This window comes from Acomys minous, assembly GCF_964271855.1.
Source record: "Acomys minous genome assembly, chromosome: 5".
Lineage (NCBI taxonomy): Eukaryota > Metazoa > Chordata > Mammalia > Rodentia > Muridae > Acomys > Acomys minous.
In genome coordinates, this window is record NC_140494.1 from 22,829,710 (window position 1) to 22,857,043 (window position 27,334).

A 27,334-nucleotide genomic window follows, 5' to 3' on the forward strand; every position below is an offset into this window, starting at 1 on the left:
AAAAGGGGGTCTGAAAATGAGAATGAAAAAAAAAACAGTCATTGATGATTATATCTTTGATTTTCTTTCGTCTTTGGCTATAGTGTTCAAATGTAACAACGTCTTCCACCCCCACCCCCGCCAACACCAGAGAAAATAAGTACAAATCTGATACCCTAATGCAGCTGGTGGTGGATGTTTCGAGGAGTGTGCGTCCATGGTGATGAAAGGCAGGCACAATGTTCTCCTTAGTTGGTGCAGGAAAAGAGCTCTTAGCATGGCCTAGCAACATGCTTGTACAGAGCACCTACTGTAGAGTTGGTAGTGTACAGGATGCCTCGGCTTTTCTTTCCCCTGGGTGACCCTACCCTTTCTTTGTGCAATGTATGTACCTTAGAGTTAGGACCTTCCCCTCTGGCCAAAAAGGAATTTTAGATAAGAACACATAAGCCAACTGTGACCCAAAGAAGGTTATATGTTGACCAGTTGCTGGCAGAAGGTGACCTAGAGTCAGCAGGTGTGAGTGCCCGTTAAGTAACTCAACAATGGGACGAGGGTCTGTAACCTACGTACTGGGTTTGGTACATACTTGCTAGCAGTTCAGTCAGTGTACATGGCTGAGGCACTGTTTCCACAGTAGCAGGCTCTGTTAGGAAGCTGCCATGATGGTTAAAAGGAGATTACCATGTATGAGCCATCCAGTCCAGAGCAACAGGAACCCCAGATGTTAGGTCCCTCCCCTCCTCCCTCCCCTGTCATCAGGAAGAGAAGATGCCTGGAAGTTTATTTAGATGGAGAGAGTTGGAGATGAAGACACAGGAGAGAGCCATATGGATCCCCTCACACCATCACTGCTCAGTGAGACAAAGTCCTCTTCAAGAAAGAGAAAACTTTAGGCCAGGCATGGTGGCGCATACCTTAATGCCAGCACTGGGGTGGCAGAGGCAGGCGGATCTCTGTGAGTTCACCGCCAGCTTGGTGTACAAATCGAGTCCAGGGCTGCCAAGGCTACAGAGAGAAACCTTATCTTGAAAAAACTAAAAGAGGGAGGTGGGCAGCGCTTTAGAAAGGGTAAGTGGACTGGGTGACTTGACGACACAGACCACCCTGTTCTGGATTGTGTTTGCAGAATTGAGACACTTGCAGATTCTAAAAAGTTATTGTAGAAGTACAGGGAGATCAGTGTCCTGGGTCACCATAGAACAGCAAGGGAAGTCCAGTGTTGGGTGTTGGGGACTCTTGATGGTGGCTCAAGTGGCCCAGAAAGTGTTCCCATCATCCTCTGCTTCTTCTACAGCCTGGGCTAGCTCTCAGAGCACAATGGATTACACAAGGCCCAGAAAAGTCTTCACCTTAGACAAAATGAGGCCAAAACTTGAGATCCTGTAGGCAGTATGCCTCCCTCTTAGGGGACATTAAAATACCCCTCGGTGTGTGTTTACACATACATGTTTGTGAGGGCACATGTGTTGGTGTACATGTAGAGGCCAGAGGTCAACATCAAGCGTGTTCCTCAGTTGTTATCGACCTTGTTTTTTGTTGATAAACGTCTCTCACTGAAGCTGAAGCTTGCCAGCTAATTGACCAGCAAGCCACTGGATCCTCCCGCCCCTACCTCCCCGGGATCAGATGATGGCTTCCGGTTTTGTCTCAAAACAAAACCAGAATTAAGGGCAGAGCTAGTTGTAAGCCCCGCCCCCACCTGTGATTGGCAGCAGAAGGCTCCAGAACTGCTTGGTGGGGCAATGGGCCGGTGCCTCTCCTCCGTGATCCACCACAGGTGTGTGTTGTCCCTTCTCTCTGTGCTCTTTCTGCGTCACTTTCCTGGTCTGTTTCATAAAGATACAGTAAATTCTCTAACCCAGGGCAGTTTCTGAGGAAAATAATTTGATTAGGGAGCTCCTGATGGGTCCAATTAGGGACAAGCGATCACAGCAGCCCAGTTTCTCCCAACACTCAAGCTCTACTCTCCCCACCCACTTGTAATTTTAATTTTTAAATATTGCAGTGTGGAGGATAATTCCCAGAGGCTTGGGTGTGCTTGGCAAGCATCCAGCCACTGATCTGTCCTCAGGGGCCCCGTCTCTCAGTCCTGTGATTCTTCTCCCCTGCCCTCACCGCGGCATGCCTACGTGGCTCTTCCTGTTTACATGCTACCGAGACACGATTCCCTTTTGTTGTTTCTGTTAGAGACAGGCCTGGGCTGCCCTCGCTCTTCAGTTTGCTAGCTGAAGGTGACCGAGCCTCCTACCATACCTCCCAAGTCCTGAGTGATGTCACCAGGCCCAGTTCATGCAGTGCTGGGGACTGAACCTGTAGCTTTAGGCATCCTAGGCAAACCCTACCCCCAACCCCTAAGATGTACCTCATGTACTGGGTGCAGGGTAAGTAGCATTGTTTGTTGTTTGTCTTTACATAATTATTTACTTTTTTTTTTTTTTTACTTTGTGTGCATTGGTGTTTTGCCTGTATGTATGTCTGTGTGAGGGTGTCAGATGCTGTTGTTACACACAGTTGTGATCTGCCATGAGGGTGCTGGGAATTGAACCCCAGTCTTCTGGACCACTAGTCATTGCTCTTAACCACTGAGCCATCTCTTCATTTCCCAAATTGTTTTCAATATATCAGATCATGGGGCATCTAATACCAGTGCCAACGGTTTCCATTGTCTTCCTTGTGAGCTGCAGATGCCTCAGCAGTGAGCTGGTGTCTGAGGGGAGGGCGCAGCATTTGAGGAGATTGCTAGTTTGTAGGAATAGTTTGCAATAAGAAACTGAATGGCATAAAAATCAAGAGAAGTCTACATTCAGAGCTAAATATTTTATATAAGGAAGTTAAAAAAATATCAACCTTTTCCTCTCTGTTTTTATATTTACTTACTACTGTGATGACCCTGAAAAGGAAATAAGAGATTTGATGTTTCATTTTCTTCAAGGACTATTGCCTTTTGCAGTGAAAATAGTCACTCACACATGCGATGTGCCAGCCGCAGGCTGCTGGGAGGGCTACAACAGAGGTGACAAATGCAGCTGTGTCACGTAAAGGGGTGTTGCTCTTTTGCTGGGTTATGTGAATCTCTTCGCTTCACCGCCTCGCCTCTCTGGTTAGAACCCATGGAGCTGGAGATTCTGCTTAGTGGCTCTGTCATTAGTGGCCATAGCCGTTTCTGCAAGTCTTGGTGAGGTAGGCGAGTGAGGTTTCGTGCTATTTCCCTGGTCGGATAATATGCTTGGTTTGGTCCCAAACTGAAAGAAAAACAGTCATGTGGAGTATCACTTCACCATAACAGGCGCCAACTTCATAAAAAGTAAATTGGGAAATAATCTGCCTTGGAAACTTGCATATGAAAACAAACCCTAAGGGGCGATGTGCCTGTTAATGACATTGTTTCTGGCTAGAATCTTGGTCCATAATCTCATTGGCTCATAATGGCTGAGTTTCATTTGACTATTCACGGGGTGGGGGTGGGGGACTGGACAGCACTGACTTTGTATTTCTCTCTGTGGGAGGGTCTTGTGAGGTGCAGCGAGGCTGTCCTGGTAGTACAATAGGAGACAGTGACATCTTTATAAGAGTCCCCTGGTGGTATCACATACTATTATGGCATCACTCAAGGATCAGTAGCTAAATCATTAAGGCAGGAAAGGCAACATAATTTTTAGTGTCTCTTGACTTTAAAAAAAAAATCCAGATATTCCCCAGAAGAGTATAAAACAATTGCAGATCACTAGACAGCAGAGGTCCTGATGACCGCACAGCTCTCACTCCCAATCCTCAGTGCTTTTGAGTCAAGTGTCTGATGGACTGGCGTTCTCATGCAGCACAAAGGAAATCAAGGAATGGAACAAGCCAACAAGCCTGGCTCCTGGGGGACAGTCTGTACCCCACTCACCACCCCACCAGCCCCTTAAGCATCTTACAGCAAAGGCACCTGCCTGTCCGTTCTGATCAGTTAGCCTCCCAGAAGGTGCGTCCGGTGCAGCTCGGCATTGGCCCAGAGGAGATGGGAAGTTTGAGACTATGTATCCATTTTTTTTTTTATAGCCACCCACGTCCCTTAGCTCCTCTCCTCCCCCTGCAGCCTGTATTGTCATCGCCATCCTCTCTCCAACAGGCACAGTGATGTAGAAAAGCATCGTTATCCTGCCCCCCTTTCAGTCAGGTGAGAGTTCTCTCCCTGTGATTCCTTCTGCTTCCTCCTTCTTTCCCATAGGTGTCCAACCCCACAACTTCTTTCTGTCCTGTGGACTTTGCACATGCTGGTCCATAGAACCAGAAGGCTTTTCTGTCTTGAATCCCTTATCTTCTGGCTTGGACCCTCTCTTCCATCTTTTTTCTTCCTGGGTATCAGAATTTACACATCTCTGACTCTAGATCCACGTGCCTCCAACTTCTGCCACTAATCTTGGATGGCACTCTTCCTCCTATTCCACCCCACCCCCACCCCCATCTCAGTTTATTCAAGAGAGGACCTCTCTGTGTACCCCTGATTGTCCAGGAACTTGTTCTGTAGACCAGGCTTGCCTTAAATTCTGAGATTCACCTGCCTCCGCCTCCCAAGTGCTGGGATAAAAGGCGCACACCGCCATACCTAGCCCCCTTCCTTCTCTCTAATGTGTGTCTCCTTATGGGTTATAAGCACCGTGAGGGGAAAAGTCATGTGAGTTCGTTGCATTGTTCTGGTCTTAGTCCCAAGCCGGTTGGTGCCTAGAGCATGGCTGCAGACCAGTGGTACTTGTTGAAAGGTGAATTAATACACCACACAATTCATATTTATACTTTTGGGGGTGGGGGAGTTGTTTTTCTGTATAGCCCTGGATGTCCGGAATCTCCCTTCATAGAGCGGCCTGGCCTCAAATTCACAGAGGCCCCCCTGCCTCTGCCTCTCAAGTGCTGGGATTAAAGGTCTGTGCCACCACCTGGCTATACTTTTATCATAATTCTCCTAGGTTATTTATTGTTCTCCATACACTTCTCCAATTAACTCCAGAGCTGTTTGACATCTCCCAGTGCCAATCAATCCTTTTGATTTCTGGACAGTACGCACCCTCATCATTTATGTCCCGGGAGTATTATAGATTAATTGATAATGGGCATTTGACACACTTACTCCCTAGCATAGCAGTCTAAACAGGTAATTCAGAGGGAAATTAAATTAGGCAGTGTGAGGGTCAGGTGAACACCTGTCTGCGGATTAGGGAGGGAGATAAGAAAACTAGACAACTAAGTGTCCCCCACGTCAGAACAGAAGCAATCTGGCAAGACTGATGTTACCATCTCGTTCGCTATGTAGCTTAATGAATTATAAACACACTTTGTTTGTTTTGTTCATTGTTTTTGATTTGCTTGTTTGCTTGTTATGTTTGCCCAGTTTCTCTGATTTGCCCTGGCTGTCCTCGAATGTATTCTGTAGACCAGGCTGGTCTTGAACTCAGAGATCTACCTGCCTCTGACTTCTGAGTGCTAATACTAAGCCACCATGCTTGGGAAAGATTAATTGAACTTATGTGTATGAGTGTGCACCTGCATGTATGTGTGTGCATGCACATTTTTATATGCCTGATACCTATAGAGAACAGAAGAGGGCATCCACTGCCACTGGAGTTGCAGGTGCTTGCGTGCTGCTGTGTGGGTCCTGGGAATTGAACCTGGGTCCTTTGGAAGAGCAGCCAGTGGATGTTAAGCCTTGAGCCAGCTCTCCAGCCCCTGGCCTCAGTTCTATATAGAAGACTGTGAAGAACTAGTTGTGTCCAGTTTACCCTGGTGTGAGCCTAATGCCCACACTGGGCACCTATAAATGTGTACAGTCCTACCTGTTATGCTTTAACTGTGAGAATCTGTCTGGCAAGGTAACTATTCTCCCTTGTTCTTTTCTATAGAGCAGGCTTGTCCCCATCCTATGGCATTTATAGGGTAGATGTCCAGTGACCCCAATTCATAATGGGGACTTTTTTCCCCCAGGAATTTCCACTGATTCCCAAAGCAGTTCTTCTGGTGGCTTTCTTCCTGGCCACAGCTGGCATTGGAAATATCATGGCAGTAATAAATTAACAAATGACAACAATAATTAATGCTTTCCTTAAGTAATAGTGCTTTCTTTTAAATCTCTTTTGCAGACAAAAAGCCCGAAGCTGTCCCACAGTCCTCAACCTCCCAATTTGGGGGATCCAGTTGAGCATTTATCAGAGACATCGGGTGACTCTTTGGAAGCCATGTCTGAGGGGGATGTGCCAAGCCCTTTTGCTAGAGGAAGTCGGACAAGAGCGAGCCTTCCCGTGGTGAGGTCGACCAACCAAACAAAGGAAAGATCCCTGGGTGAGCGCCAACGGGCAGTTGCACGTGCCCCTTTCTTACTGTATATGCATGCTTTTGTGCTTCTGAGCATTTGCCCTTGGACTCAAATATCATCAGTCTTGGTGTTTGACAGTCTTCCTCTGTCCAAATGCTGACCCTGGAAGACTCCCTCTGCTGGCCTAATATGTGTTAACTTTCCATCACTGACAGGCACCTGAGGTGATTGGTGCGTAAGGAGGAAGGGTTTATTTTGATTTGCTGTTTTAAAGGCTTTGGTCCACAACTGGTGGGCTCTGTTGCTTTGCTTTGGGGCCTGTGGGAAGGAGCAAGACAGCTCACCTGATGGCAAGAAGGATGCCTGCATTCTCCATGTCTGTTGTTGGGATACAGATAGGGAAAGGAAGGGCCAAGGGTCTCCAGGGATCTTCCTTCCACTTGGCCCCCACTGCCCCAGGGTACCATTACGCCCTAGGGATGCTTCAGGCTGGTAAACAAGCCCTTTACCTATAGGCCTTTGTGAGAACATTTAAGATAAAAACCAACATGAGTATCAAGTAGTACTGGCTAGTTTTATGTCGACTTGACCCAAGCTAGAGTCACTGGAGAGGAGGGGGTTTTAATTGAAAAAGTCCCTCCATAAAATCAGGCTGTAGGCAAGCCTGTAGGGCATTTTCTTAGTGATTGATGGAGGGTCCAGCCCACTGTGGGTGGTGCCATCCCTAGGCTGGTGGTCCTAGGTTCTAAAAGAAAGCAGGCTGAGCAAGCCATGGGGAGCAAGCCAGTAAGCAGCAGCCCTCCATGGCTCCTGCCTCGACGTTCCTGTCCTGCTTGAGTTCCTGTCCTGACTTCCTTCAGTGATGAACAATAATATAGAAGTGTAAGCCAAATAAACCCTCAGCCCCCCAGCACACCCCCCCCCCTGTAAGCTGTGGTTCATGGTGGTTCATCACAGTGATAGTATCCCTGACTTGGATACAAGTGTTACTCATCTGCTGAGGAATCAGCCGTAGACCAGGCTGTTTCTGGGGCTGGACACATTCTGAATTTTCTAGGATTATCAACTTCAGCCATCACGTTGGTAGGACTTGCCAGTGCTCCTGGACAAAGGACTATGAAAGGGTGAACTAAAGGGGGGTTCACCCTATTCTCACCTCTCAGACAGCATCCCAGTCCCAGAAGGCACAATGGTTGGGGCGTGAACCCTGAGAGGTGGCTCTTCTCAGCCTCTCTGGACTGATCAGGCAGTGTGAGGAGCGGTGAAGGCAGGAAACACAGGCTGCCCTCTCCTCTTGCTGTGAGGACATAAAGGATTGGCTTGCCTTGGGGTGGGTGTCAGGTGTCTGGTATGGCTCTCCTTGTAACCAGGAGGCAAAAGATCTCTCTTTGCCTCTACCACAGGTACCCCCCTACCCCCAATTAGAAGTTCAGTTTTTATCTTCTTTTTTGTCCCTTCTTCACCCCCTTAACAAAATGTTCAGGTTATAGGATATAGACCTCTGCGCCCACTGCGCTGCTGTGTGTCTCCCCTGCCATTTTAAGGGTTTCACTTAATACTTTTGCAGACAAGTAGAGTTAGGTAAGAGGAGACAGAAAATAGTCAGTGCAGAAAGAGACCTGAATTCTGCCACGTGAAACCTAGCAAGCTGTTGCTGGAAGATTAAGAAGATAGGTGTTAAGTTGGTACCTTGATTTTGTGTCCTTGTTGCAGAGAGCAGAGAGTGAGTTCAGATGCCATCTGGCTGTACAAACAAACCCCAGCCCAGACAAAGCAATACTTGTGTTATTTGTGTGTTTCAGAGATTACCCTAACAGCGTAAAAGACACATTATTGCTTATGTTATCAACACTAGTAATAGAATTTTACCCAATCATTGCTATTGGGGTGTGTGTGTATGTATGTGTGTGTGTGAAGGATGTGTGTGTATGTGATATATGTGTGTGGTGTCTGTGTGTGCACACACATGCAGTGGTACCTACGTGTCATGGCATGCAGGAGGAGGTCAGAGGATAACTTTCCTGGTTCCATTCTCCTTCTACCTTGTTTTAGAGGCGGGCCTCTTATTTCTTCTGGGCTGAACACCAGGCTAGCTGGCCCTACTACTCTGGGCAAGCTCTCAAGTCACCAGAAAAGTGCTGGACTGTAGACACCTGCCATCTCATGGGATTGTATGTGGGTTCCAAGACTTGAACTCAGGCCACCGTGCTTGCCTGGCAGGTACCTTTTCTACTTGTGCTGAGCCATCTCTCAAGCCCTTCATTGTTTGTTTTAGTTGTACACATACACAAAATTCAGTATGAAGCGTGCTAATGTAAGTGGTGTGTTGCGATCAAGTAAGGGCACCTACCGTGTCACCATTCCATCCCTAATTAAATTGTAAGATCTAAGAGTTCTGTGTATTTTGGGGGTGCGTCGTGATGTTTTGTCACAAGCACACAATGGGTCCTGATTGCATCAGGGTGATTAATATTTCTATTGTCTCCTTAATGCCATTTTTAGTGTGTTGTCTATGAGCACCTCTCTTCCTGTTATTCATAAAACATAATCATTATTGTGAAATACGGACTGTTTGTTGCTCTGCACCCCGCGCTGGTGAGAGGCCCTGCTGACATCTACACTGGTCCAGTCAGTGTATCTGCTGCAGCGAGCAAGACGAAGCACTCAGTACTGTTTTTAACATTAAACTTGAAGCTGAGTGTGACCAGGCACACCAGAAAGCCAGTACTTGTGAGGCTAACGGCAGGAAGATTTTGCGTCTGAAAAACTTTTGGGTTTTTGTTTTGTTTTATTTTTTGAAACTGAGTTTTTTGTGTGTGTGTGTGTGTTTCCATGGTTGTCTTAGATTAACTGGCTCCGTAGATAAGGCTGCTTCTGCCTCCTGAGTGCTGGGATTAAGGCGTGTGTGTATGGTGCATGTGTGATCTGTGTGTGTGTGATGAGTGTGTGTATGGTGCATGTGTGATCTGTGTGTGTGTGTGGTGCGTGTGTGTATGGTGAATGTGTTATCTGTGTGTGTGTGGTGTGTGTGTGTATGGTGCATGTGTGATCTATGTGTGTGTGGTGTGTGTGTATTGTTGTGTGTGTATATGCGTGTGTGTTTGTGTTTATGTGGTGTGTGTGTATGGTGCATGTATGATCTGTGTGTGTATGGGGTATATGTGTATATGGTATGTATGTGTGTGTGTATATGGTGTGTGTGTTTGTGTGTCGTGTGTGTATATATGTATGTGTTTGTATGTGTGCGTGTGTGCGTGTGTGTGTGCGTGCACGTGCGTGCACAATTAAATCACAGAATCAGGAAGTCAGAGCCCTGGATCCCATCACTCAGGACCCTGTGAAGATGACAGACAGGGCCTTCCTATTGCCACAAGCCGCAGCTCCCACCTGGACTGAAGGGCCTGTGCTTTCTTAGCCGCAGCCATGCTTGAGGCAAGAGCCAGGCAGGGAATGGAGTTTCTTCCCCTTTGTGCTTTGCAGGAAATGGGCTGTGTGTGGGGTCAGGTCTCTGTGAAGATTGCCCCTGCTTTGCCAAATAAAGTAAAGATAAGAAGCTCCTGTGTGCCTTCCCCCAGCCCTGGGAACCCGATCTGCTGGATAATGGACCCTTTGTCTCCCAGGGAGGAATTTCCTCTGGCTGCCACAGCTGCTGGCCTTGCAGGTGGATACCTGCCCGCCATGGAAACCCAGCCTCCTGTAGAGAGAGGAGAGCTGTCACAGCCTTGCCCAAGCAATGTCCTAGGGGACATTTCTGGTTACCTGTGCTTCTCTGAAACGCTCAGCCTGAATCTAAAGTCAGTCTTACGGTGTGAAAGATGCATGCAAGAGGTTCAGTTTGGCATTTAACTTGTGAATTTTACAACTTTCAGAGAGAAATAAAGGGACACGCAGGGAGGAAGGGACAGGAGGTGAGAGACCTAAGAACTTTGTCAAAGGCCTCAGGAATTGAGGGCGTTGGGCCAGCAACGGTAATGTTGCCCTTGACTGTCTCCTTGTGGCCAACTCGGGAATTTCCTCTGGGATGCACCTGGTGCCCAGGGTGTAATTGGCTGGGGTTGATGAGCCTGTGAGATGAAAGGGAAACTGTGAGTCACCAGGAGCCTGCAAACATAATCTTCTTTCCAAGGTCCTCACTCAAGCTTGCTTTGTTTAAGGAAATCCCCTTGTGTCTGGTCTCATTTAACACAAAGACAGACACGCAGAAAAATGGTCCCCAGAGTTCTGGTAAGCAGCAGTCACCCCCAGTGCCACAGAAGGCTGGAAGTGCAACTGTGGCCCCAACCAAGCCTCAGAGGCATGACCTTGTTAACCCCTTCCACCCTGTTTGGAAGCCCTGGGCGTCTTTGGGTGTCTCTGTATTGTCATTTCCTTCTGAACTGAGACTTTTTATATACCCTAGATCAGCAGTTCTCTACCAGTGGGTCAAGACCATCAGATAACACGTATTTTTGATTGTCTTAGGAACTAAAACACCACTCAGCAGCGCAATCACAGTTATGAAGTAGCAACAAAATGTGAAACTAACTTTTATTCTCCTGGCTCAATTGTTGTCTGGGAGGCTTACTGCCTCGTTCTGCTAACCTAGGCCTAGTCCTGGAAGCTTCTAGCCTCTGTGTAGTCTAATCTAGGCCTAGAATGTTTTCAGCCCCTGAGATTTACTGCTTAATAAGCTCACTTTTACTTGTTCTTTCTGAGCTCTGGGCTGGCTGGTTCAACTCAGCTGTTCTGGCTCAACTTTCTCTCCCAGCTGATTTATTTAAACTGACTTCTTTCTTGGCCTGGAATTGCTCTGCTTGGCCTCAAACTAACTCAGCAATCTGCTTTAATATTCTGGCTTCTTCTCATTTTCTGGCTCATTCCATCCTCACCTGAATTCTCTCTCTGCAACGCATCTTTCTTTTACTGTCCCAGCAAAACTGCCTCCCCTCTCTGTAAAACTGCCTCTTAAGTAGCTTCCCTTTCCTCTCTCTTCTCCTGAGAGTTGAGCATATCCTATCCTGTCAAAGCTTCTCTGATTCGTCACCTTTTCTGCCACTCAGTTAGACATCACTTCCAAACATGGGTCTACAAACTAACTTTACCTTTGCTTGGGATTAAAAGCATGTGTCACCACGCCTGGATCTAAGCTTTTCTTTACCTGACACTTGATCTATACCAGGCTGGCCTTGAACTCAGATCTGTTTGCTTCTGTCTGATGGATTAGAGGCATGTTTGTATTCCAGCCAGATCATACAGACCTAGAACGTCTTTGGATATGATCTCTTGCCAGCTGGCACACACAGACCTAGACGGTCTTTGGATGTGATTGCTTGCCGGAACAGCCATGTTCTAAATTAACATTCTTCTACAACAGAATTAACTTTGTGGTTGGGGGAACCGCATGAGGAACGGCATTAAATGGTCACCACGTTAGGAGGGCTGAGAACCACTGCTATATATATGTCAGCTTATCTATGCACCTTGATGTTTATTTTATAATTTTAATCATTTGTTCATCATAGACCACCTCCTTCCCCTTAATCAAAAACTTTAGGCCAGAAATGGTGGCACAACTGATAGACAAACCCTGCTATGTCGTTGTCACCTATAGGCCCTAGCTGGTCCTAGCACTCACTCTTGGTGTTCTGCATGCTGTGGGGTTAGACATGCATTGATGAGGAGTCACCACTGTAGTAAAATATAAAGTGTTTTCTCTGCCCCAACGATCTCCTGCATTCTGCCCATTTATCCTTCGTTCCCTACCAACCTCAGAGCACAAGTGAGCCTTCTTTCCTTTGACTGTTCTAACAGTTGTGTCTTTTCTAGAATGTTCTACAGTTAGAATGAGTCAGCTTGGCCCTTTCAGATTGACAGCTTAGTGATACACATCTAAGTTTCTTCCATGTCTTTTTTTAGGGCTGGTAGTTCCTTTTACTGCAGAATAACATTCCATCACCTAGATCTGTCAGTTTCTCTGCTCGCCTCTGAAAGTCATCTTGGTTGATTTCAAATTTGGACAGTTATGAATAAAGCTGCTAAAAACATGCCTTGTATAGGTTTCTTTGAGTAAATTCCAGATCGCAGGATTGTGGATCATATAGGGAGGTTTTTGTTGATTTTGTTTTATTTTTAATTCGTCGTCTTTGTAGATCCTTTTAAGGGGATCCTTTAGGGGATCCTTACAAGATTTATTTATATGTCTGTACACACACACACACACACACACACACACACACACACACACATGCACACACACGTGGACTGTAGAAGCCAGAAGAGGATGTCAGATCCCTGAGAATAGAGCTGTTGGCCATTGTGAGTCATACAACGTGGTTACTGTGAGCTAAATCCAGGTCCTGTGTAAGAGCAGGATGCTCTCTTAACTGCCTAACCATCTCTTCAGCTCCCACCATGAGCTTTTGAGTTAACTCTGAGTTTCAAACATTAGATATTGCTTATTGTGATTGCTGAGGTGTTTGTAGAGACTTTGACCTGTGTACTAGAGGCCTCCCCTCAGTGATTTTAAACCACTGCTTCCCCAGATGTCACCCAGGTATGTAGATACCACTGCCAACTGCCCTTGGCCACAGAGTCTAGATTGGGACCATGTCCTGGTTACCTTCTCCTGTTGCTGTGACAAAATACCATCACCAAAAGCGACTAACGTAAGGAAGAGTTTATGGTTCTAGAGGGAGAATCCAAATGGTGGAGAGGCATGGCAACAGGTGGCCAGAGCAGAAAGCTGAGAGATCACATCTTAACTGCACACAGGAAGCAGAGTGTAAGCTGGAAGTGCAGCGAGAGCCCATCCCCAGTGGCGCACACCATGTCCTAGAGCCCATGCCCAGTGGCGCACTCCATGTCCTAGTCCTAATAGTTAGTCTCCTCCACCAAATCTCTGCAGACCATATACTGGGGATGCAGTGTTCAAATACAGGAGCCCATGGTGGGTGGGAATGGGCAACACTTCTATTCAAACCTCAACGGGCTGAGTGCGGAAACCTGTTCTGGCTGTAGCTCTGTTTGTTATTTTAGCCCTTCTTAGGCTGTGCTGTGTGGAGGCTTGGCACCCTGATGGCGGAGTCTGAACTGGAAAGACCCCAAATTCCCTCCCTCCCTCAAAAAGAGGAAGCCTTTATACATTTGCCTGGAGATAAACCTGCCAGGTTTATAATTATTCTACATGAATAATCTTTTGTTTCTATTGCTTCTGTGTATTTCTAGAGTGGGAGAGATGTTGGAGCTAAGCATGGTTCATTCTGCAAGGGCCTCCGAGCACATGTATTTGGAGAGGAATTGAAAGCAGTAAGGCATACATAAATGCATGTATATATACTAACTATGTATGCTCACATGGCCATAAGTATAAGTGGTTCTCTGTATTTGCTAGTTCTGAATCGTTTTGGTATAACCAGCTACAGAGCAGAATCCTTACAGGGCTGTGGATGTAGCCTCAGGAGGGCAGTACTTTTCTAACATGTTCAAGAGCCTAGGTTTGATCCCAGCCCTAAAATAAAAGTCTTTAAAAAAAAAAATCATATATGTGCTAACTGTGCCACAGGCTTTCTTTTCCTTGTTACCATCCCATAAACAATATAATAATGCTTTGTGTAGATTTTAGGTTATGCTAGATATTCATACCAATCTAGAGATGTTTGGAAGTTGGGGTGTTGTCGGGGGGGGGGGGGAGTGAGGGGGAAGTGTGTGTGTGTGTGTGGGGGGGTGTGCATTACATGCAGATACCATCAGATTATATATATACTTGAGCATCTCCAGACTGTGGTATCTTGCAAGATCCTGGCTCTATCCCCTGTGGATACTGAAGCATAACTCCTGGGATGAAAGATCTGAACTTCTCATTCGAGGGAGCCAGTCCCAGGCAGATGATGGCCAAGCAAGGCCCTCCCTGATGCTGAGGGCTGGCAGAATGGCAGTGAATGCCCTCAGTAGCTCTGATGTATCTCACAGCCAGGTTCTGATGACCTCGGCCTACCAGTCTCCACTTCCGTCACATGGTGTGTTCCCGCCTTGCTCCAGCCAACTGAAGTTCTCAACAAGACTGATACCATTTCTTTTTCACCCTCTTTTTTTTTTTTAAGTGAAAATAGAAAGGATTAAGAAAAAGCCAATCATCCCACATGTGGGCACCACTGTCCAGTAGAGTTTGGTTTTTAAAAATAATTTCCATGAAAACTCACCCCACTGATACTAGGTCTGCAGTCTAATGATGGAGTGGTGGTAGCCTTTTAATTGTGGTGCCTGTTTGCAATCCAGCCTTAAGTAGGCTGGTGTCTGGCTGCTCCTTAGCTGGCCTTCGGGAAGGGCGGCCACAAGATGTTCCCATCCCTCCCGTGTGCCCTCAGGAATTTGCAAAAGGCGCTCATGAAAACAAGGGCAGCAGCAGCAACCTCCTTCGGGCGCAGCCAGATGTTGGACAGTTGACCATACTCCAGAGGGACAGCTTTAGAGAGCAGCCCTGGCCAACCAGCCCAGCAGACGTCCTGCCATATATGTATATAGACTAAAAAAACAAAAACAATTTTAAATGGTGTAGAAGGGTTTAGGCCAGATGAAGGACCAAATTCCTCAAGTAGGGGTGGGGTGGGAGGGGTGGAGTCATCGCTGCTGAGTTTGTGGCTTTTCTTGTACTTCAGAGCATTGGCTTCGATGGTGACCACCCCCATGTGGGAATTTAAGGAAAAGAGGGCCCATGGTGTCAGAGCTTGCTTCCCTGTGCATCTGCAAGACTGTGTAGGACCAGAGGGTTGAGAAAACACCCAACCTCCAAAAGGGGGAGCCACCGGTGTGGGTAGGGGCTGAAAAGAACCACTGGGTGCTTGCGTGTGCACACCAGTGCATCCGTCTGTCTGTCTGCATGCATGCATATGAGTCCGTAAGACAATATCCGGTGTCAGTACTCACCTTCTGCTCGGCTGGAGGCAGGGTGCATTCTTCGTTGTTCACGGCTGTGTATACCACACCAGCTAGCCTTCAAACTCCGGGGGATTCTCCCCTGCCTCCCATCTCCCCATGGAAACAGTGGAATTACAGATGCCTCCTACTGCCCGCTGCCTTTACATGGGTCTTGGGGGTTTGAATTCAGATCCTACCTGTGTGACAAGTCATTCGGCCACGAAGCCGTTACCCAGCAGCCTAATATAGAAAGCATTTTTGATGTTTGCGTCCCAAGTGATTGCAATGCAACGCCTGTTGGACTGGAGAGATGGCTCGGCAGGTACGAGCACACACTGTCCTTTTCAGGAGACCGGATTCATTCCCAGCATCGGTGGGCACCTGCTTCCTTGTTTGCACACCCCCATGGAGAAAGACGTATGGATACAGTTAATTGCAAATAGTAAAAAAGTAAAAAAGAAATGTAATGCTAGAAAAACAGAAGTTTTAAAAAGAGTGTTTGTGACGGATGGATAGGTTTGGGTATATCCTTGAACAAGTATTGGAGTGTTTCCTACAGTGTCTGGTTCAGTGGCCCAGCCTGAGTGGGTTTGATGGGTGGCTACAGTGAGGGAGTGAGCCGCACGCTCTTATCTTCTCAGCGTATGCCCACTTTGTTGCTGAAGCTGGAAAATGGGCTATCCCAGCACCCCAAGTGTCCTTGGATCTGAGTGGTGGGGGGCACAGTAGCTGAGCATGTTTTTCGGTTTCCTTAATGTCCCCAAATATGATCACCAGGCTGGCATGGTTGGGGGTCCAGGTCTTGGGCATCCATTTTTGTAGCACTGAGGATCTGGTGTGGCCAGGTACTGTGACACTATTGGCAGTTCCTGACAGAACCAAGGTAACTGTAGAGTCACTCCTGCCTGGGCTGCCAGGAAACTCCTGCTTTGCCAGATTCTTCTGTAGCCTGTCTGTACAGTGAAAATCCAATTCTGTATTTCTCTAAGCCATTTAATAAGTCTGTATTGGCCTTAACTATCAGCCGATTCAGTTGTTTGCACTTGCATGCTGACTGATTTTCTCTGTTTACATATTATGTTGCTATGGTAGCTTTGTCACAGGAAATGTGAAAGTACTGTTAGGTACAGACTGATGCCATCTAGAGGCTCACCAGTGAACTGCAAGTGGACTGAGTAGCAGTCCGTGGGGCTTTTTCGTGGATATTAACAGTTTCATAAAATGAACTGATGCTAAATAAAATAATAATAATGTAAACCTCTACACACAGCCCAAGACACATTAAATATATTGAACTAAACACCAAGAAAAAAAGGAAAGAGAAGTTACAAAGTCATGAGCAAATTTCCTCTATTAAAAAACCTGCTTTATGTAAACAAAAATGGTGGCTCTTAGCCCTAAATGGGATGTCTTCATAAAAACCTTCCCTTTATGGATCAAGGGATCTATGCAGAAAAGGAGGCAGAAAAATTGTAAGAGCCAGAGATGGTGGGTGACTCCAAGGAAGCTGCCTGTATGAACTCAGAGACTGTGGCAGCATATACAGACCTGTGTGGGTGCAGTTTAGACAAATTCCCAGCACAGAGAAAGGGGTAGACACAAACCCTAACCCAACCAGGAATCCACCTGCGATTGGTACCTACGGGGAAAAGGGAGACCAGTTTTCCCCAGTGGAGTAAATAGAAGGACACTGAGCGTGTCAGCCACACCCCAGGACAGGCCCCACGCCTGGGCAGTTGGGAACGCAAAATGGACTCGGGTTTTCTGTGCACTTTTTCTTTTGTTTGTTTGAATTTTTAGTTTTTGTTTTGGAGAGACAGACAGATGGAGAGAGAAGGTGAGAGAGGGAGGGGGGGGAGAGAGAGGGAGAGGAAAACATGAAACTGGGAGGAGTTGGGGGAAGTGAAAATATGATCAAATATATCATATAACATTTTAAATAAATTTTTTTAATGTTTGTTATAATAATGATTAAAAGGCCACTGATCTGGTACAAAGGAGGCTTATTGTGGGAAAACAGGGGGCGGAGAGAGGGGAGGGTGCCCATGACAGAGAGAAAGAGAGCGACAGAACCAGGGGCAGGTCTTTTTTACTTGCTGCACACTTAGTGGTGGCTTAGCAGTGACAGCAGATGATGACATCAGAGGTTGCTAGGCTCCTGAAAGGTTAACATTCCTTTTTGGTTGTTGCTGTTAAAAAATGACAAACTTGGGGCTGGAGAGATGGCTCAGACATTAAGAGCACTTAATGTCTGTTCTTCCAAAGGTCCTGAGTTCGATTCCCAGCAACCACATGGTGGCTCACAGCCATCTGTAATGAGATCTGGTGCCCTCTTCTGGCATGCACGTGCACATGGGGGCAGAACACTGTATGAATAATAAATAAATAAATAAAATCTTTTTTTTTTTAATGACACACTTAGGAAGGGGTGCTGAGGCAGGAAGGAGAGCATTGTGTTCTAAAGGATTGCTTCCTGCTGACTTGAGAGTGATGACATCTTTGGGACCCTAAGAGGATTGGGGTGGGGGTGGGGTGAAATCCTGGGAGAGCCAGATGTTTTACTGCCATCCAGGATCTGTAAGAACAACTTTGGCTCTTAGTTTTCTTGCATTTGATAAAATAAATGTCTTGAGATTTTTATAAACTGAGTCGATCTCTCAATAAAATGCAGATTTGGGTCTGGCAATAAACCTTCAACAGGACTGTTTCAGAGCTACCATCCACAAGGATACAGGGTCTCCTTGTCTTTGCCTTATGAATTAGTAATTACACATATGAGATGACCAAATCATGGGAAAGTTTCTACAAATTGATCCACTCTAGGAACGAAAGTGCTTATAAAAGACCATGCAGCCACAGTGCATGCGTTTGTTCCTAATCGAGTAGGCCAGGCATGGTGGTGCACACTGAGGCAGAAGGATCTCTGTAAATTCCAGGCCAGGCTCGTCTAGTGAGTTCCAGGCCAGGAATAGCTATACAGTGAGGCCTTGACTCAAAGAAAATACCATTAGGTGTAATCAGAAATCTTATGTCCGTAAAGCTCTTGGGTCGAAACTCTAGGATTGCTTTTTCAGATTTTGAAGTAATTATTCAGTCAGCAGAGACCTGGTTCTATGCCTTTTATAGTTTAAATGTAAAATTTCCCCATATACGCTCCCGCGTTTGTGTTTGAACATGTGTTGATGCTAATTGGGAAGTTTGGGAAATCTTTAGGAGGTGGAGTCCGATGGAAGAAGTGGGTGGGGCTGAGGCCTCATAGCCCTGCCTCCTCCCTCCTCCTCACTCTCTGCATCCTGGGTGTTCTGCGTCCTTAACTTGTCTTTGTCACAGTGATGGTAAAGAAAGAAGACTGTGTCTCTTACCAAGGTTCCACAATAGCTTTGAAGGCAGGATATGCTGAGAAGGGCGTTGACTGGGGCAAACAGCTTTAGTTGATCTGAGCCCTCCTTTAGAAAGTTGGGGGGGTCACAAAGGAGGGATATGTTAGCCACCAGCATTGAGAAGCCTCCTGGGGAAGGCTCACGGGCTCTGTGTTATTTCTGCCTTTGCACACAGGGCTTTGGTAAGCCTGGATTACGGTCACTGTTTAACAAGGTTCACGGAAAACTTTTCAGTGTTGAAGATTGTTGTTGTTGATTTACCAATATGGCTAATAATGTTTGTTATCTGGCCTATACTTACTATTATTACATCAGTATAACCCACTAGCAATCAATCGTGACACAGACACTTGTTATATTTTCAAATAGCCTTAGTTAACCTGGGGCCGGACAGATATTAATCCTCTAAACTACATCCCATACACTACCCCAATCCCATGCCATCTGCTTCTAATAATTTCTATCAAGCTGCCTCCTATGCATAATCCCAAATATTTGCTAATGCTCTTCATCTGGGCCAAATCATTCACGCTGGCCATGTGCTTCTCCCCCACCTAACCCATGGTGGTCTTCTCCTCAGGTCTCCCCTCTTCCCAGGATTCTCTCTCCCCCCTCCCCCCAACCTTAGCCACACCTATCTCATTTGCTGTGCCCAGGTGTGGTGGCGGCTTTCTATTAATTAGCATCAAAATACATCAGACCAACCCCCAACAGAAGATGGAGGTATGAGATTGAAATAAATGAAGGGGACAGATATCCGAAGCTTCTTAGAGGGGTGAAATTTATCTTCCAAGAAGTCAGTGTGGAATATTCTTTTTCTCTGTGTCAGAGCCAGAAAGCACCATTCCAACCCTGACCCCTGGCCATGGTTTTTTCTGATGTGAAAAATATTCACGTAAAACAGAAATTCCTAAGTTTCAAAGACTACACGGAAGCCAGCCAGGCAATTTTTAAATGTTATTTATATCTCTATATCCAAAATAAATTTGATTTGACTTAATCAAAAACAATAAGATTGTAAGAACCATCTAAGTAAGTATTTCTACAAACAGCACTTGAATGTAATATGTGTGCCAGGAAATTAAAATAAGGATAACTGCTGTAACTTTAGCCAGGATGAAAAAGCAGACAAAAGGAGAAATGTGAGTTACGTTATTTTAATCAAGTAAGTTAAGTAGATTTTGTTATTTCCGAAAAGGTCTGTACTAGTTCAATAGGATAAAATCCTTTTAGAGCATTATGATAAAAAACAATACTTTGTTAATGTCCTTGATGTCTCTTTATATGGTAGCAGTATCTCAATTATTTTCTTGGGAGGGCTTTTTAATGAAAAGATCTTTGCAGTAAAAATAGAAAAATCCAGTGGCATAATATTATATCGCCCTGTCCAGAACTGTAACATGGGATCTGTAGGTTTCTGTGGATCTTACTTGATACATGAAAGAGCCGCGCCTCAAGTGACTGCTGCTGAGAATCAGTATGAACCGCTGGATCAGGTAAAAGCACCTCAGTGGGAGAAGAGTATTTGGGAGACACATCTCTGTCAAATTCCTGGATGTCAGAAGAAAGTGGAAGATGGAATCTCTCCCGTAGGGACAAAATTCCAGTGTTGTGTTTTGTTGAGACAGGGTATCGTGTACCTCGGGGATGACCTTGAACTCACTGGTCACTAAGGAGAACCTTGAACTCCATATCCTGAGATCACAGGTGTGTGCCAACAATGCGTTTTTACTGTAGGGTGTGTGTGTGTGTGTGTGTGTGTTGTCTTGTCTTTTAAATGTGTATAGGTGCTTTGCCTGCATGTATGTGCACCACATATGTGCAGTGCCGTAGGAGGCCAGAAGAAAGCACTGGGTCTGTGCAGGGTCATGAGCCATAACTGGAGCCTCTGGAAAACCAGCCAGTGCTCGTAACCATTGAGCTATCTTTCCAGCGCCTTGAATATGGTCTAACAATATCAATGACAAGAGTCAGTGCTCTTCATTAGTGGCATTAGAAATATCTAGGTTAAAGTGTATTAAGTAAGGCGTGACGGCTCTCACCTTTAATCCCAGGACTCTAGGAAGGGAGAAGCAGGCCGATCTCTGTGAGTTCAAGGCCAGCCTAGTCTACAGACTGAGTTCCAGGACAGGCAGGGATACACTTAGAAACCTTTCTTGAAAAAGAGAAAAAGGAAGAAGGAAAAAAAAAGGGTGGTGGTGGTGGTGGTGGTGGTGGTGTTCTCAGTTGCTCTGCACTGGTCTTGGGAGAGTAAAAGATGTAAGAAATGTTAGTGGATGCTCTTAAAGTCCTCAAAGTGTGAGTCAGTTCTTCAGTTGCCTTTGCTTTCTCTCACAGGGCACTTCTCTCCAAAATCCATTCCCCATTTGTTGTCTTCATGAATGCAAGATTAATCATACCTACGTTTTTCCATTAAAAAATTAATTTAATTTGTCCTTGCCAATCTCGCACATGTATGTAATGCAAAAATAGTTGCTCTATCCTCCCACCCCATACCAGGCCTCGATTCATAACTTTTGGTTTTGTGACCCATTTAGTTTAACCAGGGCCAGGCTGTGTATATGACCATGGGGTTGGAACTATACATTGGGCCCTGGTGGCATCAATAGTATACACACTTTTTTTTTCTTTTAATGAAAAGTTCCTTGTCTAATTGGGTTTTCTAAAAGCTGGCTTTCAAATGGGACCTTTTATGTTCTTCTAACTCCATAAGAGTTTCCACGTGTATTTTCACACTAGCTTAAAAGACCATTTGTTCTGTGCAATCCTAGAAATAGCGCTGGGACGCAAACCTGTCTTATGTCACACACTCAAGCAGATCCTCTTTGATGCTCTTATCTTGCCAGTGGCATCCAACAGGTTGCCAGGTGACATCAGGAAGCAGCTTCTTGGCAGGTTCTCACGTTTCAGGTGGTGTGCTAAGGACACGGGAAGGCACACTTTGTGCATGGCTACGGGGTCTGTGTGTGTCTCCATCGGCAAGAGAACTGGCGAAGGACTCTGGTCTACTTTCCATTCCGATTTCTCCAACGAGCATCTTAATGTGGGACTGAGAGGAAACAGGCCTTGGGTCCGGAGCCAGGGTCCTGTCTGGAGATTTTAGAGGGTGAGATTTCCATCTAGCTTAGCTGCTTTTGAACACTTCAGCAGGTGGGCTCTCAGGCATCATGTGACTCTTCTACTTTCTTGAGGCTCTTGGGGGCTGTTTGGGTGGCATTAGATCCTCCCCTTCCAATTTAGCTTACTTAAGTCCTTATCCCCCCAGATCTTCAGAATGTCACTGTCTTTGGAGCCAAGCTCTAAGTTGGAGTGAGGTTTTAAAGGTGGATCCTATTCCAGTGTGGCCGGCATCTTTGTAAGAAGAGCAAAATGGCATGTACATATCCCATTTTCCAGCCGTCTCCAGTCCAAGGAAAATGAGAACCAGAGCTCAGGAGAACCACCTGCACCCCCACCTCCAACACACACACATACAACACCTTGATCTCAAATTATGAGACAATGTATTTCTGCAGTTCAAGCCCCCACAGTTTGCTGTCCTGAGCAGAAGATAACAGGGGTTCAGGGCAGCTTCTCCTGCTGCCTTCTCTCCTCAGAAGCCCACAGAGCTGCCATAAATACAGCGTGTCTTTCTTCCAGATATTAAGGTTATGTTTGTCAAGCGTCTCCTTTGTTTCCAACCCAGCTTTTTCTACGCTTGCGTGGCGCCTTACCCAGGTGTTTTAATACAGCCCAGAGAAAAACTGAAATCTTAACGATGGCGTCGCTTCCATTCCCACTTTTCGTATGGCAATCCCCGGGCTCCAACCTCAAGTTCAGCAAACACATACTGGCATCCACGCGGCTCAGCCGTGTCCCATCACAGCAAGCCCCTGTTTTCATCCTGTCGGGTTTTGAGTTCTCAATAGTTTGAAAATGTCATTAAAAATTATATTCCCTCCAACTTCTCCATTTCCAGACTTTGCTGAGGTGTTAATTGGCTTTAAGAAATCTCTGGCTAAATGTCTTCCAGTAATATAAAGGAAATAGTAAAAATACATTTTTCTCTCTGCGTCCCTCCCAAGTTTTGCCCACTCTCAATTTCCCCCTCAATTCCTGTCTTTTATATTGAGTCTGCCTGCTTTCTGGCACCATGAAAGGTGCCATGGTGAGTTTTATATATATATATATATATGAAATCTGGTTCTTGTATTTAAAGAATTTGGCATAACTGAAGACACATGTAAAGACCAACTTTAAAATATACACAGAGCAAAGGCTTCACAGATGAATTTCCGCTTAGACTCATCCATGCAGGGCTCCCTGCTGTTCCAGCCGGGCAGCCCTTGCTGCCGCCTGTCCCGGATGTGCTCTCCCTGAGGGCCTCCACTAACAGTGGACCAGTCACACCCATCAGACTGCTGGTCATGGACCCTACCTCTCCCACTTCCCTACCCAGCCCGGCTTTAAACATCTCACTCCAGGAAACCCACCTCTGGGCACGTGCTGACAGACTCATGCCCAAACTTCAGCAGGGCACCTGTGAAAACAGGTTTCTGAGCTGGCCTCCTGAAGTTCTTTTTCTTCCCTTCCTTCTTTTTTTTCTCCCGCCCCTCCCTCCTTCCCTTCCTTTTTAAAATTAGGGCCTTGCTGCACACCTCAGGATGGCCTTAAACTCCCACTCTCCTGCTTCAGCTGCCCAGGGCTTGTTGTTATACGGGTGTGCCCCGTAACTGTTCTCCTTAGTTTCTCAGTCAGGATCTGGTTGAGATCTGAGTGTTTGGTGACTCGGGGTCCCAGAACAGCTCTAAGGCACTAACATGCCCTCCCTCCCTCCCTCCCTTCCTTCCTTCCTTTCTTTCTTTCTTAATTTTTTTCTTTTTTTGGGGGGGGGAGCATGGTTTTTTGAGACAGGGTCTCTCTGTGTTAGCCTTGGCTGTCCTGGACTTGCTTTGTATGCTCTTTCTTAAACAAACAAGCAAACAAACAAAGAAAAATACCCTGTTATTTCAATGTAACCCCACACAAAGGCCTGTTAGTCCCTATAGAGGATGAGAAGTTGTTGTTATACTTGGCGAGAGAATTGTAAGGACTCCCGTGGAAGAGCACAATAGCTTGGGCCCTGATCCTCATCGGTGATGACTCCAGCACACATGACAAGCACATCCCTAGTGAGGCAGAGGGCTCTATATCCTGCTAAGAGTTGGAAGACATCCTGCTTGACTCTCTCTCTCCATCTCTCTTTGCTGTGCCTATTATTGATCCCTGCTATACTTCTGAGCCACCTTCTTCTGCCACCTTCGGCCTCCTGATAGATGGAGTTAGCCGTGTGCTAAGCATTTATTGTAACAAGTTCTTTGGACCCCACCTGGCTGGCTTTCTCATGATCACATTTCATCTCTGGTTTCCACATACATCACAAAACTACACAGGACCACACACACATACACACACCTCTAGGTCCTGTGATATGCATGTCACTCTAGAGAGGTAGGTAGAAGAAAAGATCATCTATTAAGGCATTCATACTATGTGGCACTCTGAGGGCTGGGTGTCTTTGGCAACAATCCACAAAGAGCCCTGGAATTTCTGTTTGATGGAGCAGGAGATATACGTGTGTGTGTGTGTGTGTGTGTGTGTGTGTGTGTGTGTGTGTGTGTGTGTGTGTATGTGTGTATGTGTGACCTGGAGCACATGAAGATAAAAGCCACACAGAGATCTGGAGGGAAAATTCTAGGTAGAGGGAAGACAGTGTGGAGACCCAGAGAAGGAGCATGTCTGGAGCATTCAAGGAACAACAGGACAGACAATCATTGGCTGGAGTCTTGCATAAGGAGCAGAGAGGCTGGCAATGTTATAGCAGCACTGACCATCCTGGGAGGAGAATGCTTACAGGCTGTGAGCACTGGTTTCCTTCCCTTCAGGTTTCAAGGCTGTTGTGGACACTAGGCTTAGAATAGACTAAAGAAACTGTGCGCACAGTTGGGGGAGCAGGGAGTCTTAGAATCGTGTAGAACAGTGGTTCTCAACCTTCCTGATGGTGTCCTTTACAGTTCCCCCATGGTGTGGTGAGCCTCAACCATAAGATCATTTCGTTGCTACTTCATAACTGTAATTTTGATACTGTTGTGAATCGTTATGTAAATACCAGAGGTGCGGGATATCTGATATGTGATCCCAGGGGGGTCATGACCCACAGGTTGAGAACCGCTGCTGTAGAGAAATGGGGGTGTTTACTGTAGAAATGGAGAGAATAATTTGAGTTATGTATATGTGTGTTGAACTGTATTCCTGCTACGTAGGACTTTATACTGAAACATAGCATTACACACACACACACACACACACACACACACACACACACACATACTCTAACCCAGAACAGCCATGTAGGAGGCACTACCACTGGCTCTGCTAACAGTGTCTAATATGTTGACCAGGAAAAGTAGGATTTCAAGCCAGGTGTCCTATCTGCATTGCCCATCTCTTAATTCTAGGCAGTATTGTTATTTTGTGTCTATATGTGTGTATAGGGACATGTACATGGCATTTAGAGGACAACTATTGATTTCTTCTTCCACCTTCCTGTGGATTCCAAGGACTAAACTCTGGTTGTCAGGATTACAGGACCAGCACTTTTACATGCTGAGCCACCTGGCCCGCATACGCCCCACTCTTAGTGACTTTCTAAGAAGGACAGACTAAATTCTAGTTTGGATGACTCAGGGAGTTTTAATGAAAAGTAGTATTATGTCTGGATCTTTCAGGAATCTGTAGACTCTGACAGTTTGAAAGCACGTGGGGTGTCTCTTCAGAATGATAGCTGTATTAAAAGCCACCTTAAATGAGACGTGAATGACTACCTGCTGGTCACTGGACTGTTCCGAAGCTGAGCTGGAGGCACACCAGTCTGTGTCTGTCTACAGGAGTTAGTCAACCCAGTTCTCTGCTGTTCTCCCTTCTAGCTACCGCTTGTCCCTCTGCCTCCCTGACAGAGAGTTTGCAGAATATAAAGGAAGCAGACCATGTAATGAATGTTAAGGGCAACTGGTCCAGGTTCTAGTATTGACCTGGTTTGTGTCTTTGGGCACCTTGCCCTATCTCTGAGCTTCTCCTCTAAACACTTCTTACCTTGTGATAGTTGTAAAGACCAATTGAGCCTGTATTGTAATCGTCTTAATCTAGGGCAGGTACATAGTGAACAGTTTATCTATTAGGAGACAGCTACTTGATCATCCAAGTCATACAAAAGAATGCAGTGCCCATTGCACTCCGCTTTCCAAGCTAGGACGGTATAAACTCCATTCAGAAGCACTGTCTTTACGTCCAGATGGTTAGTCAGGACAGCTCCTATTCAAGACTTACTCATTTTCACCTTACTCCTTGTGCTTCCAAAGTTGGACAGGATACCTTTCTGCATTCGAAGTGCATGCTCTGCCATTTGACCTGCCCACTTACCAAGTTATTAAAGCTCTTTTGTACTAATTCAGACCAGGGCTTTTCAGTCTTTACTCTCATCAGTGGCGCAGCCCTAAGTTGTAGCCTATATGAAGTTTCTCTTTGGAGACTACTTGCTCTACCCATGGTATTACTTCTCTCATTGGGCGTTAGCCCCCAGCTCTAAACTCTAACACGTTCTATGAGTTTCGAAACTCCCTCATCTTTTAAATTCATCACCTTGAAAAGGATGACCCAGGTATTCCGGCAAGAAGAGAGTTGGTGTTAAGTTGAATATAGATTGATGGTGTGCCAGGCGTGGTGGCTCACGCCTTTAATCTCAGCACTCGGGAGGCAGAAGCAGGTGGATCTCTGTGAGTTCGAGGACAGCCTGGTCTACAAAGTGAGTCCAGGACAGTCAAGGCTACACAGAGAAACCCTGTCTTGAAAAACAAAAACAAAAACAAACAAAATAAAAAAGACAGATGATGCTTCAGAAAATAGAGTTATGTTGGCAGGGAAGAGGGATCTTAAGGTGGGTTTTAGCAATATAGTTATACAATTAGTACCTTTCATTACTACAAATAAGTGGAAATGCAGGATGTAACATAATAAGCCAAAGTTGAAACACGTCAGGTTTGAAAGGAAGGAAAGAAAATCTCCAGCTTCTAGAGGTGAAAAAGAATTGCCGAGGTGAGAATGGCTATTGGATGTAAGTGTTTCAGGAATGAATGCCCAGCTTCCTGACCAGACTCTCCTACTTACAGGACAATAAGAAAACGAGAAAGATGGATTAAAGAGGAGGGAGCAGTGATGGACTATACACAGCCTGGGGAGACAGCAAAGAAGCTGGCCTTGAACAGGATGCTGGCACAAGGCGGGTGGGGGAGAGAGAGAGAAAGGAGAGAGAGAGAGAGAGGGAGGGAGAGGGAGATGGGAGGGCAGGGAGAGAGATGGATTTTGTGTGAGAGGAATAAAAGCTCCAGATAGACTGTTCTCTCCACAACTCCATGGACTGACCCAACTGGGGAGACAGGGGCATGAAGAAGGGATAGACACGTGTATAGAAAACCTGGGAACAGGCTTACTTTGATGGACGGGGGGAGGGGGGCTCCAACTGTGCCCCAGAACCTCAGTGCATGTGTATTCTACATCTGACCTGGGGAGGCAGGTTTACTGTATGTAGCTGGACAGGGACAGCTTTAGCGGATTGAGTAGAAGGCCTCTGTAGGGGAGCCGCCTCCCACTGCAGTCATCCCCAGAGGAGGGACCAGAGGCTGAGAGTTTCTATATTGTTCAACACCTCACCTTCAGACCAGACGTAGACCATGCCATAGCTCTGAGCCTCACCACCACACTCCACAACAGACTCCTGGGG

The 27,334-nt window shown here is 46.1% G+C and overlaps 1 protein-coding gene across 23 annotated transcripts in view; it reads left to right on the forward strand.

The window, feature by feature from the left end:
* The window catches only part of KIAA1217, a 797,280-nt gene that overhangs the window by 646,507 nt on the left and 123,439 nt on the right, over positions 1-27,334 (forward strand). For 22 of the 23 annotated variants that reach the window (XM_084782818.1, XM_084782806.1, XM_084782795.1 and 19 more), the window contains one exon: positions 6,096-6,294. In XM_084782818.1, coding sequence (XP_084638944.1) covers positions 6,096-6,294 — 199 coding nt within the window. Of the gene's footprint in view, positions 1-2,216; positions 2,364-6,095; positions 6,295-27,334 lie in introns of those variants that run through there. The other variant, XM_084782796.1, reaches the window with a different exon arrangement.